Here is a 25,435-nt window from a genome sequence, read left to right on the forward strand (position 1 = left end):
GCCTCCTCGTTGCTCCACCCTGCCCTACTTTTTTCTCCACACAGCAGCCAGCATGGTCCTTCAAGACAGCGACTTATATCATGCCTCTCTTCTGAGTAAATATTTCAGGGTGTAGCTCAGTGGTGGAGTACTCACTTAGTATGCACAAAGCTTTCTGCCCCCATCATAACATACACACACATATACACATAAACATATATACACATGCACACACACACACACACACACCCACAATAGCTGGAGCATTGGCAGTATAGATGAACCCATGAACAGATTAGATGAATCAATCAGTAAATGAGAAGGCTTTGTCTTTATCAATGGAAAGACCCATTGATAGAGTCATAAACAATGTTGTTGGGAGGCAATGGACGCTAGAGGGTGACTTTAAAGAAAATAGGCCACTATGGGGGTGGGGGTCATGCTTTTGAAGGGTATAGCTTGTCCCCAGTTCCTCTTCTTCCTCCCGTCCTCTCCTGCTGGCTGCCATGAAGTGAGCAGTCTGTTCCACCAAGCACCGGTACCATTATGTCCTTCGTCACTGCTGACCTGGGAACAGTGGAGCCAGCTTATCACAGACGGCAAACTTTGAAAGTGTGCACCCAAACACATCTTTGCTCTTTTGAGTTGACTTTTCCAGGTTATTTGCCACAGCATAGAACACTGACCCAGGCAACCCATGGCCATGTCATTGCTGTATCTTCCTCCACTCAGCCTTCCATACAGGATTAGAGCTCTCTGAGGGCAGACTCCTGTTTACTTACTCCTCACTGCACCCTGTGCCTAGGACAGTAGCAGGCAGTCTTGAGACTCTCCACGAGCTTGAACAAACTCACCTGTCCTCTCCTTCCTACACGTTCATGGAGAACCTGTTCCAAAGCCACACCCTTTCCCATGCTCACCAAGGTGGGGCTAGCACAGACATACAAAGTGATAGCCGTTAGATTGGTGGTGGGAGGAAACAAAACTAAAACAGAGAGGTGGCGAAAATCTACACTGTGTCACACCAGCTCCTGGGGAAGTGTCATCGAGATGATGGCGGGTATGAGCTGGTCGCTTTCTGGCTGTACCCAGAGCTCAGGTCTGGGATCTCACAGCAAGAGTCTGTCCCAGGCAGGAGAGAGCCACCTCTTAGTGCAGCACCGAACCCTTTCCACAGCGCACCCCTCCCCCCCACTAGGGCTGCCCAAGTGTGACCACAGCGCACAGAGTAGTGAGGTCTAACCGGGTGTGTATCTTTGTGCTGAGCCCTTTGTGGGCTCTGTGACGTCAGTCTTGTAGATCCAGTCAGGTGAACACCATCATTACTGTTTGCTGAAGAAATTGCACACTGGGCAGCGTGAAGCTTGCCCAAGGAAACTGAGTGGGAACAGACATCTGCCCTTCTGATACTGGGCGGGAGCAGACGTCTGTCCTTCCAGTCCTGAAGGCATCCTCCTTGAACGGAGGAGAGGTTACTTAGAGAGCTAGGATGCCCCAGGTCACCCTTAACTCCCCTACATTAGGTGAATAACCGACAGTTCTTACTTTATGTGACTTCCAACCCCAGCTCCTCCTGAAATTTAAATACAGGACAGAGATTTCCAGGTGCATATGCCTATAAAACATAGGTGTGAACATTGTGGTAAAGGCTGTCTCGCTTTTAATGGGGAAAGAGGACATGGCCACAGAAATATTTCCAGGGAATTTACATAGAAGGAAGAGAATAAAAGCAGCCTTGGCTTCTACAAGGAAGTGGAGGCATGGTTTACAGTGCTATGTACACAGAAACTTCTGGTAGGACAAGAAAGATGCAGGGTTTCACATCGAACAACCTTCCACAGTGCAAAGGTCTCTGGGTGTGTGCCTAACTCAACTAGGTCCCAAGAGTGGCAGTGTGGTGGGGGAGCGGCTAGACCAGCCCACGGCATAAGCCATTCAGGTTGGCACTCACTAGCCTGGCATCTAAGAGGGGGCGGTCATGAATCCTAAGTGATAAAGGAGATCAGTGGGAAGTCAGGTGTGGGAAACCAACAAGGAAGTGGCTACCATTGTCTTAGGAGGGATGGAGGCAGCAGTCAGGTGAGGAGAGAGAGAGAGAGGGAGGAAGGGGACTCAACATGGATGGCCAGAAGGACAGCATGCTTCACTTGAGGTCTGGGAGATGTTAAAGGAGGGTTACTCTGGAGCAGGGGTTCTCAGCCTTCCTAACGCTGTGACCCTTTAATACAGTTCCTCATGGTGTGGTGACCCCCGACCACAAAATTACTTTTGTTGCTACTTCATAACTCTAAGTTTGCTACTGTTCTGAAATGTAATACAAATATCTGTGTTTTCTGAGGGTCTCGGGTAACCCTGGTGAAAGGGTTGCTCCACCCCAAAGGGGTTGCAACCTCAGGCTGAGAACCACTGCTCTGGAGGGAACACAAGGGGCAGGCTTGGGGATCGGACAAGCTTTTTAGGTGTCATGAGAACAGGTGCTCTTTGGGACAGCCATGTGTAGTAAGAACACACACCAGTGTGTGGTAAGGACATTTAAGTCCAGAGCTTGACTGGGACACACTAACACAGGGCCTCACTCTGACAGGGGCCGTGGAAGGGGAGAGTCAGTTTCTGATCTTGGAAAGCCAGTAGGAGAGGTGGGCTTTCGTTATGCCACCAGATCTAAGACTGTGAACAATGGAGGGAACTCAGCCCAGCTACACTTAGTGGTGTAAGCCTGTAATTCTGGCACCTTGGGAAGCTGAGGCCAGAGGGTCTCAAGTTCAAGGTCTGCTTGGGCAACGTGGTATAAGTCTGGCCCACCATAAAAAAGTAAATAAAACGCAGAGCTTGGATACAGCTCAGCAATAACATGGCTTCCTCGCCTGCATTAGGCTCTGGGTTCAAACAAACCAGCAGGTTACAGCAAACTGAACTTGAGGCAATCAAATGGGGTAGAGCTGATGGCCTGACCACTAAACCATCCCCAACTTGTATAATTCTTTGGGACACAGTTTCCACGACGGCTACACAGATAGCAATACATCTTGGAAGAGGCATTGCAGAGGAAGTATGCCGGTACACAGGAGGTGTCAGCAACCAGCTCTAGTTAGACATCAGCAACCCAGGCCACCAGCTCTCCATGCTGGGGTTTATCTTCATACATAATATAAGCTGTAGCTCCAAAAGCCCCAGCCTCCAGAATGGACCTGAGGAAGTTCCCTTGTCCAGAGCCTGGCCTTCCTCCATGACAGCCGCTACCTCATGTGGCAAGGTCAAGGCCCACCTTGTCCTTTCGGGTAATTGAAGATGACAACAGTATTTTGGGTCTCACAGGGACTACTGGAGATCAAAGGCAGTAGTAAGGAGTGGCTGCGACAGGCTGGAATTCCCTGGCAATTCTGAAATTACTGAAATTGGCCACAGTTATGGCTATTACCATGAGGACTGCTGGCTCCCCTACACTGCCGAGGGACGTGTGTCTGACAGCAAGGTGAGAGTTGCCTGTGGCGGGGCTGATGGGACACTTCCGCTGACCACAGTTCAGACTTCAGGACGGATTACAGGTTCAGAGATGGGCAAAATGGAATCTGGGAATCAAGGAATCAGAGCGCCTTGAAACCTATGTGAGGGGAAGAAGTGACTTCCAGAGACTGGCTGTCATGGTGGCTGTAGTTGCCTCTCAGTAGAGGTACATGCTGGTTTTCTGCCCCAAGAGCCTGACAAGAGAGGGTCACAGAGTCCACTGGGCGAAGAGTCGTGAGAGGAAGCAAGACCCTGAGCCTCTGCTGGTGCCAGAGGCTACGCCTGCCTTACCAAGAACGGGGGCTGGGGGAGGGGTACTAAAGAACCCAGACAGCCCAGTGACTTCCAGCCCAGGAAGCTCTCTCCACAGGCTCCAAGACTCCAGGCCACCCTGGGGCTGCTCCCCCACCCTGTCCCACCCATCTTCTGCCTCAGATCCTGCAGGAGGCTGTAAAGGGAATGTTCCTTACAGAATGTCCCTGTTCAGTCAATAAGGCCCCATTATTGAGTAAACAAGGAAGCTTGTATCAGCGAAGCCTCGGATTTTGCTTTTAAAAGCCGATGATTGGAAGGCTTGAATAGTAGAATAGCTTGCTGACAGGAACAATCGAGATAGCCTGTTAACTGTAGGCAGAGAGGGCGTGTAGTCATGCTCCCACTGGAGCGTGGACCTCCCCAGCTGCTCCATGGTGACAGGTGTCATCCCATCAAAGCCTTTCCTGGTGCTTTCACACCTCTTCAAAGGTTCTCGCTGCAGCAGGGCCACCTCCAGACCACGTGTGGGCACTGGGGAACCGTGTCTGCCCGGGGACCTGGTGACATATTGGGGCCCTTGCTCTCACCCAGTCACTCATCAGCAGGATGATGCTGAGGAATCATGTCCTGTGTCAGAATTCTTTTGCAAGCAAGAGCCGGCAGCATGGCTGCCCTGTTCAGGAAATGGCAGTTCCAAGAGACTGCCCATCAGGCTTAGGGCCTCGTGGGTAGGGGTGAGGCAAAGCAGTCCGGGCAGCAGAACTCTTGGGAAGGTCTCCTGGGTTACTTCTCTGTCCTCTTATTGGACAAGTCAATTTCTTGCATTTTTAGCGCTGCTTCCCTCTGCTCAAGACAGAAACTTTAGGGACTGAGGTGTAGGGTCAGAAGTCTAAGCTCGTTTCTAGACCTTGAAATCCCACCAATATCTGAGCTCGGAATCCCACCAATCCCTAAGCTCACCCTAAGCTCAGGACTTGAAGTTCCCCCAATTCCCACCCTGGAAAACTCCAGCTTTGACTCCCTACTGCCAGGATACCATCCCCCTCAGAGTTGTAACACCTACACGAGGGAGTGTTCTGAATGGGCTAAGCTGGTCCTATCTTTGTTCTGTGGCTATAAGAAATACATCTTGTGACAGTTTGAAGAAGAATGATCACCCCATGGGCTCATATGTTTAATAGTTGATGGAACAGTTTGGGAAGGATTAGGAGTATGGCCTTGATGGAAGGGGGGGGTCACTGAGGGGCCTTTGAGGTTTCAAAAGCTCATGCCATTCCCAGCTAGCTTTCTCTGCCTTGTGCTTGTGGGTCAAGATCAAAGCTCTCAGCTATGGCTTCCGAGCCACACCTGTCTATGTACCACCAGGTTCCCCATCATGATGCTCACAGACTCACCCTCTGAAAGTGTTAGCAAGCCTCCAGCAAACCCTTCCTTCTCCAAGTTGCCTTGGTTATGATGTTTCCCAGCGGTAAAAAAAAAAGTGACTAAAACGAGCCTCTTGATAGAGAATCCCAGCAGCCTAGAAAAGATGCTTGCTTGCATTAGTAGGAGCGTACATGATGTCGGACAGGCAGAACCAACATTTGTTCTTCAGCCATGTCCTCTCTGCAAACTGGAGATGGTCATGCCTACCCAATGGAAACATGGTACCAGGTGGGAGCAGCCATGTGCCTGACATAGCTTGTAGAGTGTCATACAGTACAGTGACAGCCTCCCTGGGTCTGTGACTGTTATGACAGTTGTATGCTCCTGCCATTGGGACTGGATGTCTATGGCCGCTTCTCTGAACTCAGAGGGTGTCTCCTCCCATGACGGAGAGGGGTGGACATCCCAACACTCATGGTCTTCCATCCTCACGTCAGTCCACTGTCCCTTAGGAGCTGACTCGGAGCTCAAAGGATACAGGTGCCCTGAAGTCATGGTGACCGTCTGAGTAATTAGCTCACATGCCCTGTGGGGTACCAGGTCCCTGTGGTCCCCATGGAACTCCTGTGAGCCTTATGCTTTACACACGGCTTTGCTTTCTCTCTGAGGAAGCAGTAGTACCAGGATTCGTTTGAGGTGTTCAGGGGCAAACGAGGCACCAGACGCTGCCATGTGGCCTTCCCCTCAAACTTTCCTGACAGGTAAAAAAAAAAAAAAAAAAAGGTAAATTTGCTTTTCTTGGAAAAGAATGGTTCTGAGGGCTGAAGGAAACATGAAACCAAAGAAAAATAAGACAACATGTAGTCAGTTCACCTAGGGAAGCTGGCCTCCTCCCAGGTAGGGACTGCTGGGACCCTCTGGAGATAACATCTCAGAGAGCTAACAAGACCCCCTGCTTCCCCCTGAGACTGTCACTGCACTTAGCAGCAGCTAAGAAACAATGCCATCCCCACTGATTAGGAGGAAGAAGGGTGGGTGAGGTTTGGCCATAGGGCTTCATTAGAAAAGGTCAACTGCCCTTTCTTGGACTGTCTGCCGAGAGAGAGAGAGAGAGAGAGAGAGAGAGAGAGAGAGAGAGAGAGAGAGAGAGAGAGAGAGAGAGAGAGAGAGAGAGAGAGAGAGAGAGAGGGAGGGAGGGAGGGAGGGAGGGAGGGAGGGGAGGGAGAGAGAGAGTATATGCATTAGCCTTTGTTACTGAGTGGCATTCCACAGGCCTGGATTCCAGCTTGCAAGACTATCCTGAAGCAAGCATAGCCCATTCATGGATATGGGGCTATAGGTCCAGATGTGCTATTGGTTATTCGGCAACTGAGGCTCTAACAACTGCAAACTCAGAACCAGGATAATTCTTCACTCACAAACTCCTCTGGGATAAATTCTCAGAACTGTGTAAATCTTCAGCAAGAAACAAACCTGACCACATGCAAACTAACTAGTAATTGCAAAAGGTGAGATTGTGAATCAAGTCCATCTCCAGGATGGCAGATCTCCTCAGTCAACAGGGGTGTGAGAGCACTGCCTTGAGGAAGACATTGCCTCTCATATCTGAATGCCCGAGGCTGGATGGTCCAACAGGCCTCTCATGGGTGGGTGCAAGGAAGCTGGCACACAGTTGCCGGGGCACACTCCCACATGGCCTCTGTGATTCGCTTACCTGGGCTCTTCACACCTTGGTCTCAGAATTCCAAGCAACCCAAAGGCAGGCAAAAGTCTGAACTCACACATGCTGTTTCAGTCTCTGTGTGGGTCACATTTGCTAATGTTCCTAGACCAACTTAGAACATGAGGGAAGGAAGTCTACCTCTATGTGTCAAGAGTTCTCACAGCTGGGCGTTGGTGGCGCATGCCTTTAATCCCAGCACTCGTGAGGCAGAGGCAGGCGGATCTCTGGGAGTTCGAGGCCAGCCTGGTCTACAGATCAAGTTCCAGGACAGTCTCCAAAACAATACAGAGAAACCCTGTTTCAAAAAAACAAAAACAAAAAAACAAAAACAAAAACAAATAACCAAACAAAAGAAAGAGTTCTTACAACCACATCTGTCCCCACCCACCGGGAGCATTACAAAGTGTCCTCTCTCTTTCCTACTGCCCCATAGTGGTGGCGGCAGGGACTGGCATGGGACTGCCTGTGCCCCACACAGTGGCTGACTGAGTTCCATTGAGTCTTGGTGAAGGAGGGGGGAAGGGAAGGGAGGAAATGAGTGATGGACGATGCAAGAAGTCCTGGGAAGATGGAGACATTCTTCAACAGGGGACAAATGGGAAAGTCTGGGTGCTGAGTATCCTGTCCCATCACTCCCTACACACACACACACACACACACACACACACACACACACACACACCATGTCCCATTAAGCCAGACTTCATCGCCATATCCAGGTTCCCCCTGTCCACACTTGGATACCATTCCATCTTTGGGATTCTCAGCCCTTGGTTCCTTCTATCCACAGCTCTAGATTCCGGCCCACCCCAAGCACCTCCCCTATCTTCCTCCCAGTGTCCCTGCGGTTCAGACGGCAGACCCTCATTTGCTGCCCCACTGTCATGAATGTGTATGTCCCTCTAGCATCTTCACTGAGTGCCCAGCAGCCCCCTGGGAAGTACAGGGCTGGGAGATGGATTCTGCTATGAAACAATGAGCCATGAGGTCAGGGATGCTCTGTGACCACAGTTGTTCCATGTTCTGTCAGAATCAAATGGAACTGAGACTCCACACCTGTCCCCACACTGCAGTGAGACCTGAAGTGAGAGCTGCACCCTCTTGGGACAGTGGCTTCTTGTTGTGATGCTGAAAAAGGTCCTGCAGCCAGAGGTGTGGTACACACATTGGCCCTTGTGGATGGGGATGCTGGAGGACCCAGCCTGACCTTAAGAGCTGACAGGAGCCAGTTTCCTGATCTCCCTAGTGGGCTATCTGCAATGATCGGCCCCAGGGCAGGTTATGCTCCCGTGGGCAGGTCCTCCTATAGAAGGGTTTGTTTAGCCATTTTAGCCTCCTCTATTGAGAATTCTGTTTAGTTCTGTACCCCACCTTTTGATTGGATCCTTTGGTGTTTTGGAGACTTGCTTCTTGAGTTCTTCATAAATTTTGGAGATTAGCCCTCTGCCAGATGTGGGGTCAGTGAATATCTTTTCCTTTTCTGTGGACTGCCTTTCTGTCTTGTTGACTGTGTCCTTTGCCTTACAGAAGCTTTTTAGTTTCATGAGGTCCCATTTGTTAATTGTCGATCTCAGTGTCTGTGCCACTGGTGTTACGTTCAGGAAGTGGTCTCCTGTACCAACTCGTTGAAGAGTATCTCCCACTTTCTCTTCTAAAAGTTTCAGTGTGGCTGGATTTATGTTGAGATTTTTGATCCATTTGGACTTAAGTTTTGTACAAGGCGATAAACATGGATCTATCTGCAGTCTTCTGCATACCAGTACCCAGTTATGCCAGCACCATTTGTTGAAGATGCTTTCTTTTTTTCATTGTATAGTTTTAGCTACTTTGTCAAAAATCAAGTGTTCATAGGTGTGTGGGTTAAAATCAGTGTTTTCAATTCGGTTCCATTGGTCTACCTGCCTATTTTTGTGCCAATACCAAGCTGTTTTCAGGACTATAGCTCTATAATAGAGCTTGAAATCAGGTATGGTGATGCCTCCTGAAGTTCCTTTATTGTATAGGGTTGTTTTGGCTATCCTGGGCCTTTTGTTTTTCCATATAAAGTTGATTAATGTTCTTTCCAGGTCTGTGAAGAATTGTGATGGAATTTTGATAGGGATTGCATTGAATCTGTAGACTGCTTTTGGCAAGATTGCCATTTTTATTATGTTGATCCTACCAATCCAAGAGCATGGGAGATCTTTCCATTTTCTGATATCCTCTTTGATTTCTTTCTTTAAAGACTCAAAGTTCTTGATATACAGGTCTTTCACTTCCTTGGTTAACATTATCCCCAGATATTGGATGCTGTTTATGGCTATTGTAAAGGGTGAGGTTTCTCTGATTTCTTTCTCAGTCACTTCATCATCTGTATATAATAGGGCCACTGATTTTTTTTTTGAGTTTACCTTGTATCCTGCCACTTTGCTGAAGGTGTTTCTCAGCTCTAGGAGTTCCCTTGCAGAGTTTTTCGGGTCACTTATGTAAACTATCATATCATCTGCAAATAGTGAAAGTTTGGCTTCTTCTTTTCCTATTTGTATCCCCTTTATCTCCTTTTAAAAAAAAATAAGCCTGTTCTTAGAACAGGGCACAACAAATTAGGCAGGCAGCCTGGGACTCCAGATAAGTGCCAGGGTCCCTGCTGTCGAGGCCACTGACCCCATTTCTCTCCAGGCTCCTCCTCCTCCCCATCTTCTCTTCCAGCTTCCTGTTGAGGCAGGGGAATGACCCCAAGGGTAGGGGAACTGGTTAGAGAGAGAGGCAGTTCCCAAGTTTGGGAGGGGCGACAGTCAGGGCTCCTGCCCACCCCATAGTGACATGCTCCACCTCTAGCACCACTCTGTGGTCCACCCTGCTCGAGGTGGGTAGTGCCTGGCTGCCTCTGACCACACCCTAGGGCGAGCCCTAAAGTGAGGCTAATATAGCCTTGCTAACCTGGCACCTGGAGGGTTTGTGTAACTAGCAAAGGAGACAGTTTGTCTTAGACCAATTTTTTTGTTGGTGAACTCAGCAATAGCTCAAAAATGTGGCTGGCTACTGAGACACACTGGAGGCCCTTGCAGGCCCAGCACCTGCACTCAGAGAAGGGGCACCCAGTCACAGCTGCCCCAGGCCATCGCCACTGTGGAACTGAGGGTGCCAAGGTCATTGGACGCCTCAGGATCCCTTCTCGCTGGGGAGCTTGCCTTGTCCTTGCTTCTGAGGGACATTAGCCTGCGACACAAGAAGGGTGGATGGTCCTAGCCACGTACCTGCTATGTGTGGGGGGCAGCTCTGCACACTTGCATATTCACTGCCTCTATAATTTTCTGTGACTCCATTTACAAGGGCAGAAGTCCAGGCCCGCCCAAAGCTGAAGGGGTAGTGGGGCTGGGATCAGAACCTGTGTAGGATGGAAATCACAGCTTGATTCATCCGTTCACTGAGGGGCCTAGACAGCTGACCTATGCCACATCCTGATGGCTTTATCCCTGAGTACTGACTGTCTGGATGGAGCCCTCCAGTCTGACATTCCTGCTCATGTACATACCAAATACAGAACTGTGAGTTAACAGCCATTGTTTTGAGTCATTTCATGGCCCTGTTTGTTTTGCAGTCACAGCTGACCGATACAATAGGAAGAGGGCTTCCCTGAAGAAGGGGAAAACTGGGTTAGCTAGCTTAGAACAACCAATAGGAGTTCACCAAAGAAAGACCAAGAGAAGAAGAACAAAAAGAATGAATGTGAGAGCCAGTTGGTAGGTGGAACAGTAACACCCCAACATTCATTTGAGCATCCACCCAGAAAATGGGTAAATTGGTCTGTTAGAGCTGCCCACACCAATGTGTGTCATCAGATCATGTAAGAAACCAGGACTTGCCGGGCGGTGGTGGCGCATGCCTTTAATCCCAGCACTCGGGAGGCAGAGGCAGGCGGATCTCTGTGAGTTCGAGGCCGGGCTGGACCGATAGCCTCCAAAACAATACAGAGAAACCCTGTCTCGTAAAAAAAAAAAAAAAAAAAAAAAAAAAAGAAACCAGGACTCTTGGGCTGCCGATACCTTCCTGCCCCTCTGCCTCCAAGGCAGATCTTCCCCTTGGCTTCTGCTATGCTCCATCACCAGCACTGGGACTTCTTAATCAACAGAGCCCTCCAGAGCACACTTCTGTGTCTGGATTCTTTCGCTTCATGGTGTGTTTGTAAGAGTGACCTGTGTCTTTCTGTCTCCTTGATAAATATGATGTTGTGATGTGTCCATTCTCTTCCTCATGGGAGTCAAGGTACTCAGGCTATAGAGGACAAGGTGGTGAGCACCCTCAGACACATTTCATACCTTTTGTCCATTCACTGCCCCCAGGCAGGGACTCACGTAGCCCAGGCTAGCTTCAAAGCTCCTAGGTAGTTAGGGGTAACCTTGAACTTCCGATCTTCCTGCCTCCACTCTCAAGTGCTGATGTTAGAAGCATATGCCACCGCGGCAGCTGATGTGGCTGCTAGGACTAGAACCCAGAGCTTCATGCATGCTAGGCAAGCACTCCACAGCATGAACTATATCTCCCGCCCTCTCAAACTGGGGGAGCCTTCAACCTTGGGGGAGCATTTGAAGAGTATGTATATAAGCAGCTCTTTGGAGGAGCTAATGGGAGCAGATAGTTTGGGAGAACACAGTGGGTGAAGGAGGGAGGGACTGTGGACACACCAAGAAGGATTAGAAGCAATTTTCTCTAATGATGATTTGAGATGAGTTGATGAGGAGGAGGGTGGAGGCCATGGGGGGGGGGAGGACACCAGCAGGCAGTGGTGAAGGGAGTGGGGGGCTGTATCAGGGGCTGGAACAGAGGGCCCTGGAGACAGAGGCGGGGCTGGGCTCTGGCTTTCCAGTACTTTGTGATGGTATCTACCACTTTGAAGCATTCATGCATTTTCTTCTGTGGTGTTGGACGTAGTCTCTTGTGTAATTCAGTGATTGCTGGGGCTAAAGCCCTCCACAGCTCAGTTGGACTGGACATGGGCCCTGGAACAAAGCTTCTCCCTATGTCTGGCTGCTACCTCAGTCACTCTAGCTGTTGGGTGGTGGGGAAGGGCTTTTTCCTGTCCATCCTGTTTCATGGGACATGCCTGTATTTCCTCCCAGTACGCAGATTTATACTGATGAATGAATAAATGGCAGCTGCCCTCATCCAAGGGGCATTCACAAAGTCCAGAGAGGAGCTACAGGGCTTCTTTTTGTTGTTTTTTTGAGGCAGAGTTTCCTGCCAGCCCTCGAACTCAGAGATCCTCTGCCTCCCAAGTGCTGGGACCAAAGGAGTGCACCACCACCGCCCAGCTTCTACAGGGCTTCTATGACCAACCTCAGAGGGGCATCACAGCTGCCATGTTCCCTTTTTCAAGCAAGTCCCAGATCCAAGGAACAGGGTGAAGAGCAGGGAGGGAAAACTGATGGGTGGTGGTAGGATAGATAACACGGGGATGAGGAATCATCACATGAAGTGGGTGGGGCTTGCTACCGACTTAAAGACTTCTTCCTTTTCCTCTAGGGAATCTACATGCAAATCCATTTACACAGTGTAGAACATACAGAGCCACACACCACATAACCATCTGTTGGTTAACAACAAACTACATGTTGATTGATGGTCCCTTAGGAATCTAGCACCCAGTGATGTCACAGCAGGCTTAGTCTGTGTGAATACACCTTAAGATGCTCCGACAAGGACAAAACTGGCAATAATGCACTCAGCAGAATGCAGGCAGTATCCCTTCATTATGTCACACACAAATTCACCTTCTACAAAGGCCTCACTGAGGGTTCTTAGCAAAGATGTAAGACTATCTGGGGTCCTCCAGCGTCAGATGTGGGGATCTCCCTGGAACCTACGCAGAGCCCTTTTGTTCCTGGCCTGAAGGTGAACTTTGCCCTGCTGGTCTGGTTGAGCTAAGGCCAGAAATCAGCAAAAAACACTCCCTAGAGAGGGACTCTGCCTTAAACAGCCCCATGTGGGAGCCTAGAGAGGGCTCTCTCTTACACAACTCCATGTGGGAGCCTGCCTGGTTCAAAGCTACTATTGATAGGACATGGAGCACAAAGATCAGGCTCCCAAATCTTGACTTGAATCTCTTCCCAGTTTAAGGACTTCAGTGACTTTGGGGACACTGCTAGACTTTTGGGCCCTTAGTTTCCTTATCTCTAAAATCAAGACAGGAATAGCACCACCCCAGAGGAGTTGCTGGGAGGAGTGAATGAGGTCATGAATGCACTTGACTGGGTCCTTGGCAGCAGCAAGTCCTAAATGGCAGCTGCACGGGAAGACAATAGACACACAATAAAACTAGACATGGCTTCCCCAGTCATGCAGAGAATGCCCGCTCTAGGGACAAGCCCAGGAGGCGGGTTATACATACTGGCTCTGACTTTTGAACTGTTTTTCCTGGGATGCTCTGCGGAGAAACTCGCTTTTGATTAGGAAATGCTGAAAAGAACACTCTCTCTGCAATGTTGCTGCAAACACCTGGTGCTACGAGTATTTCTCTCTGTGAAGATAAAGCAGCCCTCTCCAAGTTACACGGGGTCAGTATCTGTCTGTGTTTCTCTCTGTGAAGGTAAAGCAGCCCTCTCCAAGTTACACGGGGTCAGTATCTGTCTCTGTGGTGGTGCTAAGGGTTAGTTAGCATCAGCTTCTATGGAAAATGTACACTCTTTAAATAGAGGTTTTATGCCTACAAAAAAAAATTAGCTGCCCTGTCTCCAGGGAAGCAGCCTTTGACTATTCAAAACCGAGAGAAATGAAGGGTTTTATTTGTGGAAATTGGGACATCCGGTACCATCTACCTAGGGAAGCAGATTTTTTTTAACCACCCACCAACACCTCTGCATACCCAAAAAATTAATAAAATCTTAGGTAACACATTAATCTCATGTATTATAGGTTATCTCCTAAAGTCAGGGGCACTTTAGCTTCTAGATATTGTTTGTTTTGAGCTGTTGAAATGACCTGGGTCTCAACAAAGAGTCCTTCTGCAGATAAACATCCTTGTGCTCATACCCTCTACCAGGTGGGCACTGTGGACCTCAACTCATAGTCAAGAGGACAGAAGTCAAGAGAGGTTAATGGGTTGTTTGGGCTCACATAGCCATCAAGGAGCCAGGGCAGGAGAAATCCCATTTCTGTTGCTACATACAACCCCTATGCCCTCTGTCCTGTTGTGTGCCCCTGGACTCTGTCTTAGCACCTCTCTGCTGACAGTCTTCGAGTCATGTCCCCCAGAATTCTGGAGATAGGGAGAGGGAAAGCACTGGCACCTGGCAGTCTTGGGGTATGAAGAGACCCCCAACTTGTCTTGGGCTCCTGGGCTCTGCAAGAATCAGGAGTTAGTAACTGATAAAGCTTAAATGTTTGTGTGTGAATGCAACTAACATTATCTGAGCATTGACTGTTTACTCTGATAAAATACCTCTACTTTTCATGACATTTTTTTCGGGAGATTTAAGTAAGGTGGGCGCTGTAGTTGGGATCTAAGTGTCCCCAGAGGTCTTGGGGGTAAAGGAGTAGTCCCTCTCGCAACACTACTGAGAGGACGTGGAACCCTGAAGTGGCAGGGCATAGTGAGCTGTATTTAGGTCATTAAGAGCCAGATGCTCTCCTTTTTCACTTCCTGCTCATGCAGTGGCTGGGTTTGCTCTGCCTTGCACATCTACCATGATGCACTGCTTTGCCTAAAGCAGCAGGGCCAACCAGAGCCTGAGCCCTCCAGACTGTGATCCCAAACCAACCTTTTCTCTTCAAAAGCTGATCTGCTCCAGGATTTGGTAGAGAAACAAGCAGCTGGCTACCCTGGTGGGCGTGACAGACAGAGAATGCTAGACGCAGAGGCATATGGGCATGGTGCTACAAGATTCCTTAAGCAGGCACCTGGCACTGCCAAATCCTCCATCTAAATAGCTCAAGAATCTGTCTCTCTGCTTGATTAGGCTGCCAACCACTCACACCCACCCCACTAGGTCATCTGCTGGAGCGTCCCGACATCTGCTCATGTGTCTGACATCTTTAACAGCGTGACTACTAAGAGGCCCAGTTTAGTGCATCAAAGGTCCCCATTTCAGTGCTGAGGTCAAACTCGGGAGTTGGCTGCACTATATACAGGCCCTGGTCACGGTGAGATGCTCAACCTAGGACTGTTGAATGAAGATGGCCAGGGCTGTTTATGCCACAGTGCAGCCTGGTGACATCATAATGCTGACTAGGAGATGTCTTGGTCTTTTTTGAACAACAATCACTGGTCAAATAGCTGGGATCCACTAACTTTGAAACCTTTGCCATTGAAATTCATAAGGTTTCATTCTGTTTTGTCTTTGAGATCAGTTTCTGCTGTGTAGCCAAGGCTAGCCTCAAACTCATAGCCCTTCCTTGTGAGTCTCTGGAATTCTTGGATTACAGGCTTGCATTACTACCCCAGGCTCCTGAAGGTTTTAACACACTAATGAATACGAGTTTGACTGAGATAAGAATTTTAAATTATATAAACCTGCCTATATGCATAACTAATAGTGTACCACCAAGTGTTAGTGTGGCCTATGGCCCAAGTCCTTCTTCAGTCACCCTGGAGAGAGCTGTCAGTAGGCAATGAGGACTACAGGACAAGGGGTTCAGTTTGGGACCTTGAGTAGGCTACTTAGCAGACTTAAAGCTCCTCTAATAAGGATTCCTACCTCTTTGGCCTCTGGTATCCCTTCCAAGGCTGAAGAAGGCTATCTCTGTCTATACATAAGAGGCTATTTCGGTTTGGTTGAGAGGTGTCCCGATGGCTCATGCATTAAAGGCATGGTCCCCACCTGGAGAGTTCTGATGAGGTGACTGGATCCTGAGGGCTCTGATCTAATCAATCAAGTGACCCCTCGATGGATTCGTAATGTAATGGCCTCATTGGGAGGTGGTGGGAATGGAGACATGAGGCCTGGTGGAGGAAGTGGATCACTCATGGTGTGACCTAGAAAGATACACACACAGACACACACATGCACACACACACGCACACACTCACACACACTCACACACCCACACACACGCACACACACGCACACACTCGCACACACACATTCACACATGCACACACATGCACGCACACACATGCACACACACGCACGCACATACTCACACACACTCACACACGCATACACATGCATGCACACACGCACACACACGCATGCACACACTCACACACACACACACTCACGCACACACACACGCGCACACACACGCACACACCTTGTCTCCAGCTCCTTTCCTGGGTGTCCCTCCACTTCCCAGATTCCATCACGGGAATAGCTCGCTTCTGCCACACCCTTCTAGCATGAAGTTCTACGGCTCACAGCCACACAGTCATTTGACTAGGGGTGGAACCTCCAAGCCCATGCGTCCGTATGAAGCCCTCTGGGCAAGTTTCTCTCAGGCATTTTGTCACAGCAGTGAACAGCTAACATAGGTCGATGGCTGTTTCCAGCGAGGGCAGCTTCCCTCCAGGTGAGCTGCTTCCCAACCCTCCCGGTGGGGCTGCACAGCAACACTGGGCTTATCTTACTCTTTTGCTTCTCAAGTGCACCTGCTAGTCCTGTAGGCTGGGGCACACAGATGAGAACCGGCATCTAGACTTCCTGCCTGGATTCAGCTGTTCCCAGAAGCAGGGGGCAGGATGGCCAATCTTTGTTGTGGGCCAGGGAAGGGGGCTGGATTCAGAGCTGTCCAAAACTCAGCCCAGCAACTCTGCAATCCTCCAAGCCCTTCCTTCGGGAGAAGTTAGTTTTAAACAATGACCAAGGTTCTGGAAGAACTGGGAAACATCTAGAAAAATCAGTTGTTGGAAACTCCCAGGAAGCCAAGCCTGTAGGCAGGGTACTTTTCATTCCCCCCAAAAAAAATCTAAAAGAGAAAGAGTACTGTTCAGTCACTCGAGAGGCCAAATGCCCAGTTTTCCCTGCAAGTTCACATCCTCCAGAAAGCCGGACCTGCCTGAGGAAGGCATACCACATCTTGGCACTTGTGCCTATTTCTCCACAGCATATATGTTTTGCCAAGAGAGATATGCAAACATATCTTGGTTGCCTTCCAGTTTGCTGGGGCCTGGCCATGAGGGTCAGCTGTTGGTCATACCAGTCCTCCTGCTTTCCAAGTCCTGGTCTACAAAAAGGGCCATTCATTCATGCTGGAGCCGAGGAATGAGTAAGGTTCTCCTGAGGTGTTGTGATTAAGGGGGCAACCACTGAGAAAGGGAAAAGTCAGGGTAGGGTGGTTTCAAAGGGAACAAGCTAAGTCCTGGGGGTGACCGTGTTTATCAATCCCTTTCCTGTTCCTACAACTAATAAGTAGGAGAGGTTTGTTTTCTTCAACTTGGAAGAATTAAAGTACATACAGCATGGCAGTGGCTGTTCTGAGGCCCCTAATGATAATCTCACTGTGGTGATGACATCATGGTGGGAATGAGTGACAGGGAGAGACCTCCCCCAAACCAAATCAGGAAGTTGGAGAGTTGGAGGGACCTTTAGTGGTGCTGGAGTTGGAATCCAGGGTCTTGCGCAGAGCAGGTAAGTGCTCTGTCACTCAGCCACCTGTAGCTTCCTTGTTTTGTTGTAACTTGATCTGGTAAGGACAGCCAGGGTCCCAAGAGAGTGATCTTAATCTCCTCTGAGGAGAACATTCCCATCAGGACCTATGACCTCTCACTAGGGCACGCCTCTTACGGTTTCATAGCCAGCACACTGGGGCCAGGCTTCCCGACGTGAATCCAAGAGGGACAAACCACACCAGACCACAAGCACTGGGAGTGGCCAGAGCCTGCAGCAACTCGTAGCATTAGATCACAGTGGAGAACCATGATTGACAAGGAAGTGTATAGCACAAGCATGGATCAGAGAGACCTTGTGTGCTCCCAAAGATCTCAGAGATCCTGAAGGAGTCCTATTCATTCAGTGACTGTCCAGGTGCTGGTAGGGGCCAGCATCACAGTTCTGGCTCCCAGGCCACTTGGAAAACCACCTCAAATTTCTTCCATTTGGATCCAAAGAAACACCTGATAAACAGTTGGTGTTAATCAGTGGTGAGCCAGGTCCCTCCCCTTCATTCCCAAGAGTCATCATCAGTGCTTCGTGACAGGTGGTTGGTCCTTGTGACCACATTCAACCACACAGTTTCAAATCAAGTTCTTGGCCACCCGTCTCACGATGGAGCGAAGCTGTCTTTCTCAGAGCTTTGTTTTTGTGAAGGAAAGGATTTTCAGCCCAGCTTCAGCCCACAGCAATTAAAGAAAACAAATTTCTGCGTGACGGCTTGATGGGGCTAGTGTTAGCAATTCCCGGTAACGCCACCCTGGCTCTATAGAAGGCAGACACACATGTGAAGCCACCACACGATTATGAATCAAGGCAGGGACAAGGAGGTCCAGTCAGAGTCTCAGGTAGTCATGATCTCCACTGAGCCCACACTGCTGGGTTGATGCCTGGCCCCAGGGGATGGGGACAAGCTTCTTGCCCCTTTAGGCTCAGCTCCAAAGTCAAGCTGTAGAGCCGTAGTGACCTCCTTTCTACACTGGCTTCTTGCTCCAAGCTGACTTCCTCCTTTCTAGAGCTCACTTTGAGCTCTAATTCTCATCTCAGTTGGTTATTGGGTTAAACACAGATGACTTGAAGGTTTCTCATTCCCCTTTAGGGCCTGCTTTACCCAGGAGACAAAGGCCTGGGACCTCTATCTTTGCTTGCTTATTGGTGAGTTGCTGGTCTTTCAAGGGACATGGCAGTGAGCAGCAGGCCTAGGTGTGTTTGGATGCTCAGAGAGCTCTGTCTACTTTCTCTCTCCTGGAATTCAGGCACTCTCTGTTTTCTGGATGACTTTAGATGTACAGAAAGCGGTAGTAGCTGAACAGGGATCAAGACACTGAGACTTGATACCCTAAGTCATCTCACCTTAGACAAACTCCCAGATTTTCTGTTGACTAACAAATGAAGGAGTTCTGGCTGCAGATACACAGGCCCAGTGGGGCCCCAAAGAAGATAAGATCCAGAATTCTCAGGTTAAAAGACAGGGGGCCCAGAGTGGGAACCATAAAGGATTGTTTTGTCTAGGTATCCCAGGATGGGCTGGAACTCACCAGGGTACCTGTGAATGACCTTGAACTTCTCCTCCCGCCTCCCCCTTCAGAGTATTGGGATCACAGGTGTGTGCAAAGGCCTGTTTATGATGTGCATGGGATCAAACCCAAGGCTGCTGGCATGGAAACCTAGTGAAGTACCATCTGGGCTTTGGCCCCAGCCTGTCCTTGGGGTTTCAATAAAACCATAGGTTACTTGTGGCCAAGACCCCAAAGGTACCCATTCCTGGGAGGGGAGGCTGTTTTCTCCCAACACCTGGGCAGAACCGGAAGTAGCCTCTAATCTAAATCAAGGAAGGAATTCCTTCCACCACCCCCAACCCCGCCTGCCCCCTATGGAAACTCAATCTCTATACTACTTAGCCCATCACTCAGTTTCCGTGGTCCTCGGGGATCAAGAATGGACAGGGCTTGGCTACCTGTAGCAGAGAGGTGATCCAGGCATAGGATGGGTTCCTACTGCGACTGGAAGGGTCTCAGAGGGTCAGGATGGAGAAGGGGCAGACATCCTGGACCAGCTCCTGGAGCAAGCACCCTGGCTTGCGTCATCAGGCCCACGCACTCTGAGACATCACAATCTGGGGGCTGCGACCCCCGGGCCTCATCATTGTGCGTTAGCGACCAAACAATCCAACCAATACCCACCCTGAGGGTGGGGGAGGGAAAAAAGAAAAAAAAAAAAGGACTGTCCCGAGGCCGGCTCCTCCCGCCCCGCCCCGCCCTCTTCCCTCCCGCCCGGGGCCCCCGCCCCCGCCGGGCAGTGAGCGCGCGCCGGGCGCCCCGCTCCGCCGCCCGCGCCCGCCCGCCAGCCCGTCCGCCCGCGGCGGGGCCGGCCCTTCGCCCGCCCACCGGCCCGGCGCTCGCTGCCCGCGCCTGCCGCCCGCCGCCCGCCACCCCGGCCCGCCGCGCGCGCTCCATGGCTGCTCAGGAGTGGGATTGGTTCCAGCGCGAAGAGCTCATCGGCCAGATCAGCGACATCCGTGTGCAGAACCTGCAAGGTACCGCGGCCCCGGCCTCCTCAGAGGGGCCGCCTTCTCCAACCGTGGGCCCCGCCGCGTCCCTCGCGCGCCCCGGAGCCGGCTGTCGCTGGCCTGCGCCAGGCTTGCAGAGCTCAGGGGGTGGGGCGGTGCGTGGGCGTGAGTATGTGTGCACGCGTGTGTGCACGCGCACGTGTGCACCCCATTCCCAGCAGGGGACCCTCACCCCCCTCCTCCCGCCTCTGGTAGTTCGAAGAAGTTTGTACGTGGACTCCCGGGGCGGTGGCCCAGGTCAGGGTCAGGAGAAAGTGCCACTGTGTGTACCCTGTGTCAGACTTGGCTCGCACTTTCCGAAGTACCTGTGAGGCTGGGGACCAGGAGTGAGGGGGCATAGTCCGTCCCCAGGGGTGGTGGAGGCACACTGTGGATCCCAGTGAACTGAGGATAGATCTTCCCCACCCAAGCCCACAGACTGGGAAGGAGCTGGGACCAAAACCCTTGCCTGAGGCAGCTGACAAGATGAAGAAACTCCTGGTGGCCCGTGCGTCAGACGTGGGCTCTGTGGTTCTGTTACCTTATAAATATGATGTATCTCTCAGAAGAAAGTATTGGGTGTGGTAACTTAGCACACAGACAGACGCACAGACACACACACACACACAGAAACCCACACCCCTTCAACTCAAAGGCCATTGCCTGAGACTCTGTGGGTACAAGGGGGTTTCCAGTCCTCTCTCTCCTGTGGGGGCTTTGCAGAACTAGACAAAAGTCCACTTCTGGCCTCTTCACCAGCCTGGACCTGTGGACAGGTGAGGCTGGTTTAGCCACTAACCCTACTGACTTGGTGTGTGTGTGTGTGTGTGTGTCTGTGTTGAAATCGCAAGGATCCAGCTGGGAGGTCTGGACAGAGGTGGGGGCAGGAGGTGGGTGTCCCTTTGCCAGCAGGGCAGGGAGCCCCTGCTGGGGGTGGGGAAGAGTCTAGATTAAACATTACACCTGAGAGAATGTTTCCTGGGAGCTCACGTGGCCCTCTCCAACTGAGGTTTGGCAAGGACAGTGCAGGTCTGCAGAGGTGACCTGAAAAGGAGCCAGCAGGCACCTCAGGGAGTGGGCACTGGGAACTCTGTGTGCTGGCCCCTGCTGCTGTGATTTGTGTCATGGGAGGAGGGCTGGAGCCACTGTGATGACAAGAATCTGAATCCGGTCTGGGATGGGCAGTCATACCTTTTGCTGAGACGGTATCTAGTTGAGGCCTTAGGCAATCGCAAGGCATTTTAATGAGCATGTACTAACCAGAGCTATTTGGTGCAGCAATTCTTGCAGGGTCAGCCCCCAGTGCAAAGATCAGTTATTGTGAAGGAACACGCGACAAAGTGTCACAGAGGAACAGGACTGCACGGCGTGGCGATGGTTTGAGATGGGTCTGGAAAGTTTAGGAGTTTATAATTAGGTGTGTTGGCTCCTCACTTGAGATTACCACCCTACCACACTTCGAGGCAAATATCAGTGATAATTTGAGCAGCAATGGACTTTGTTATTAAGAGGCAAACTTCAAGTCTCAAGTGTCAAATGTATGACACACACGTGTAATGTAGATTCATGTAGAGTGTGAGCTCAACATGCTTCTAGATGTGGGTACACTCAGGTAATCGCAACCTATGTATAGATTCCCAGATCCCTCCATGGTTACCTCATCTTCCTTCCCAGACAGTAACCTCACCCGCCCACCACCAAGATAGCCTTTATTCTGATCCCTTGTTTTTAATTCCCGAAGGTTTGGTTTGCCTCTGGAACCTGCATTGAAGTTGAATGGTGCAGTGTGTCCTCTGGATCTCGCCCCTTTTTGATCAACTTGACGTTAGTGAGATCCATCCGTGCAGCCTTTTCTATTGTATAGTCTTTTTTTTTGTTTTGTTTTGTTTTTTTCGAGACAGGGTTTCTCTGTATTGTTTTGGAGGCTGTCCTGGAACTCATTCTGTAGACCAGGCTGGTCTCAAACTCACAGAAATCCTCCTGCCTCTGCCTCCCGAGTGCTGGGATTAAAGGCTCGCGCCACCGACGCCCGGCTTGTATGGTCCCTTTAACAGCTGAGTACTACCCCCCTGCATGGTTATACCACCATTGTATCCTCCATTCAGCTGATGAAGGACCTTTGGGTTGTTTGCAGTTTGGGGAATGTTATGAGCACGAAGCCAGCGGTGTCTTGGGGGTAGACTTTAGTTGTGTGCAGTTGTTGAGTGGCACTATCTGTTTTGCCTGGTGTTATTGAGATAAAACGAGAATGGCGTTCAAGTCAGGAATCTTCTATTTTCTCTCTGTTTTGGGGCCTAACAGACATACCTCTTTTTGCTCCTGTGGTACCTGGATGGTCTCAACTAAAGGCTCAAGTCCGGAAGGCATCCTATGTCTGGATGGGCAGGCTGGGGACTGCCTCAAGGCCTTGCTCCTCTGAGCTCAGGTGGGCTGTGGGCGGGGGTGGCAGGCAGAGCCTGGCATAGGGTTTGTTGTATAAGCTTGTGACTGTTCCCAGTGAAGGTGGCCATGGTGTCTTGGGGCTCACAGTTGGAGACAGTGGGACTTCAGGGTATGTAATCAGAGGGATGGAGGCTCCTGGTACCCATGCACAGGCAGTTGCTCTGTCAGGTCCTTCAGGCCTGTTTGGAGTCTTCCGTTCCTGGCACGAGGTGGCGAGGTGGTTCTGGGGCCAGCAATGAAGGCAGCTGAGGTGAGGCCCCGGATGCTGCATCTCAGAGAACAGCTTGGAGTTAGCTGGTTCTTCCTTCCCGTGTGTCCGAGCGTTTATTAGGAAGCATGTTGACTTCTGTCCTTGCATTCCACCTGGGCCTGTGAGGTTCTAGAATCCAGGCTGTGATTGAGGTGTGAAAAACCTTCCCTAGAGGAACACCGGTGTGAAGCGAGACCAGGTGGGGTGGGTGGAAAATCTGCCCTCCCTCAGGGGGCCTTTCCTCCATTATCAGTCACACAGCAGGTGAAATTGTCAGACAGGAGCACATGGTGGCCATCAAGGTGTTTGTCACCAGGGCTGTCTGGTGCAGCAGCATGGTATTCCTGGGCACAGACTGCCTATGAAACCTTACCAGGGTCCTTGCAAGGAAGTGGGGGGGGAAGGTGGTGGTGACTCAGGCTGTTGACCTTTTCACAGAGGAGAAAATGACACATGGGAGGATTATCCAAAGCATAGGCCTGCTGATCCCACTTGTCCTCAGAGCCATGGTGGGTGGCATAGAGGTTAGAGGTGGCCAGGTGCCTGCTCCCGGCCTTAGTTCTCCGTAGACTGTCCCCTGGCGGTCTCTAGCATCCCGAGGACCATGCTGGTTGGTTTTCCTATCCTCTTTGCATCAGCTGAGTGACCCACTCTGAACAAGGGCTTGGGAGGCTTCTGTTTGTTAGGAGCAGGCCACTGGCCCCCAGGCCACAGGTTTTCTCTGTTCTCCTTGACTGATGTGGGCCAGGTACATCGAACCTTGTAGGACACCATCTCAGGCACCAGCACAGGCAGGGGTCAGTTGCTCCATGCGGCTGTGTGGAGGTCATCCCTATTTTGTGGCCCTCTCCTACTGTCTGGTACCTTAAAGACTTGATGCCGTGATCCTGAACCTCGTGTTTTCTCTAACAGCTTGGCTTGGACTAGGCTATCAGGGAGGGATAGGTGAGGTGGATGGGACGGACATCTGGCTGCCCCATCCCTCCTCTGAGGGGCACTCAGCATCCCTGCCACTGCCTGGACCCTGCTGGCTGCTGTCCCTGTCAGACATTCCCGCCCTCAGTCTGAACCCCCTCAAGGTCATGTGACTTGTAAATCTGGCTGGTATTTGAACCCAGGTGAGGCCGAGGACAAGCATCCTGTGGGTATAAGTACATGGGTAAGAGGCTGCTAACCTCATTGATGGTGGCTGAGAAGGTTCCAAGAGGGGCTTTGAATTTGAACTTTGAAGGCTGACTGTAAACTTCACTTGGATTGGTTTGTCCTCTGTAGGGCATCACGTGTATGCTCCAGAAGGATCCATGCTTGTCTGTGCTATTGTTTCCCCATCCTTGTCACTGGCCTAGGCCCATATGCACACTCTGCTTGAACTTGCGTGGGCTTCTCACTGGCCTTTTAAGGCTTTGGCCTGGTTTTACCTCCTCTTATACATCCACCATCCAGCCACCCCATGGTGTCCTTGCTAAACCCTCCTGTGAGTTTGTGGACTAAGGCAAGAGCTTGCAGATCTGGTCGTGGCAACAGGGACCTGGCGATGGTTTAATTTTCCCTGAAAAGACATGAGCAAATATCCACACAGGACACTAACAACAGATCAAATTCAGTGGGCCAGTGACTTTGTTGCGCTCATCCCCAGAAGCAGGGGTGAACTGTTACTTACAGGACTATGGGTAAGCCCAGAATAGCTGCGTCGCTATAAAGTTGTCCTCCCACGTTGGGTGACAGCTCATGAAAACTGGAGTCCCCGTTCAGTTGACATGCCACCTCCTATTTACGTTAGCATTTCCTGAGACCGTGTGCTATGGGTATTGGGACACAGGAGCTCGCAGAGAGGGAGTGTAGCTGGCATCTCAGGGATGCCAGAAGGGGCACACTGTCTTGTGAAGCATAGCCGAGATACTCTGATTAAGATGACAGTGGTCATGCTATGCATGAGGACAGCATCCCAACCTGAATAGCTGCTTGGTCCATCCCTGGACCAGTGGTGTCATGGTCTATGGATGCTGTGATGAGAACAGGCTGGGTTGGCATGGCCTGGTATTTGAGGCCATCTGTGGTCTGCGGGGGCCACACCAGCCTCCTCATCCTCAGTTGCTTCCTTCTCCCCTAGAGCCTCTCCCCGCTCTGCTCCTCTCCTGCCTCTAGACGGTCTGTGCTATGGGACCCGGCAGAGAGGGAAGAGCCCAGGAAATGGTCTTTCTGCTCTCCTCCCCTGGCTCTCAGCACAGTTAGTACCCTGGAAGGTTCCATTTAAAAACCGGAGAAAAATCAGATGTGGTGTTTTGTGTCCCCAGGGAGCTGCCTTGTTAGGTCACTGGCACCGGGGCCGCGAGCTTGCTTCCCAGGAGTGAATTGTGCTCCCAGAGGATGTCCTCCTCTGGTTCTACAGCAGTCAGACCCCAGACTCTGAGTCATCTCTGGTCTGCACTGGCCATGGTCTGGGACAGGTTTTTCTTGGGGTGTTTGTGTAGTTAGGGAAGCCACGGCCTGGCTAACTTACTATGGGATCCAGAGAAATCTCTTTTGCCTGCGATTTCTTAGTTTTCTCATTGGCAAAGTTAGAGTTGGCTCTCTGGGAGCTCTGAGGTACTCCTGCAGGGTGGTGTCTAGAGAGGCTGGGCCTAGGCACTGTTTGTCTGCCTGGAGTCATTTGCATTCTAATCCATGGCGCATGGGGCGTGGGCTGCCCGCGTGTGTGCCTCCTGGCTCCATGCAGCTCTGCTGGCTGCGTTCCTGGATTCTTTCACATTCAAGTACCAGAGACCCATTTCCCCCCGGGGGTCACGCGGAAAAGATGCGTCTGGAAG

General features: G+C 50.8%; 1 protein-coding gene and 1 long non-coding RNA gene across 7 annotated transcripts in view; one reads left to right on the forward strand and one right to left on the reverse strand.

Moving 5' to 3' along the window:
- Positions 1-295: 295 nt before the first annotated feature.
- LOC121139454 lies at positions 296-19,579 on the reverse strand. Its single transcript, XR_005876408.1, has 2 exons — positions 19,346-19,579; positions 296-546 (listed from the first exon to the last, which is right to left on the reverse strand). It is a non-coding gene; the product is annotated as an uncharacterized LOC121139454 (long non-coding RNA).
- A 198-nt stretch (positions 19,580-19,777) lies between these two features.
- Positions 19,778-25,435, forward strand: part of Clmn (calmin) — a 91,382-nt gene continuing 85,724 nt past the window's right edge. For 5 of the 6 annotated variants that reach the window (XR_001196368.2, XR_005876161.1, XM_013112155.3 and 2 more), the window contains exon 1: positions 19,778-19,924. Coding sequence is in view for 4 of the 6 variants with exons in the window: in XM_013112155.3 (XP_012967609.1) it covers positions 19,843-19,924 (82 nt within the window). In the remaining 2 variants the exon portion in view is untranslated. The remainder of the gene's footprint in view (positions 19,925-25,435) is intronic. The other variant, XM_005068357.4, reaches the window with a different exon arrangement.

Source organism: Mesocricetus auratus, unplaced genomic scaffold, assembly GCF_017639785.1.
Source record: "Mesocricetus auratus isolate SY011 unplaced genomic scaffold, BCM_Maur_2.0 Super-Scaffold_15014, whole genome shotgun sequence".
Classification (NCBI taxonomy): domain Eukaryota; kingdom Metazoa; phylum Chordata; class Mammalia; order Rodentia; family Cricetidae; genus Mesocricetus; species Mesocricetus auratus.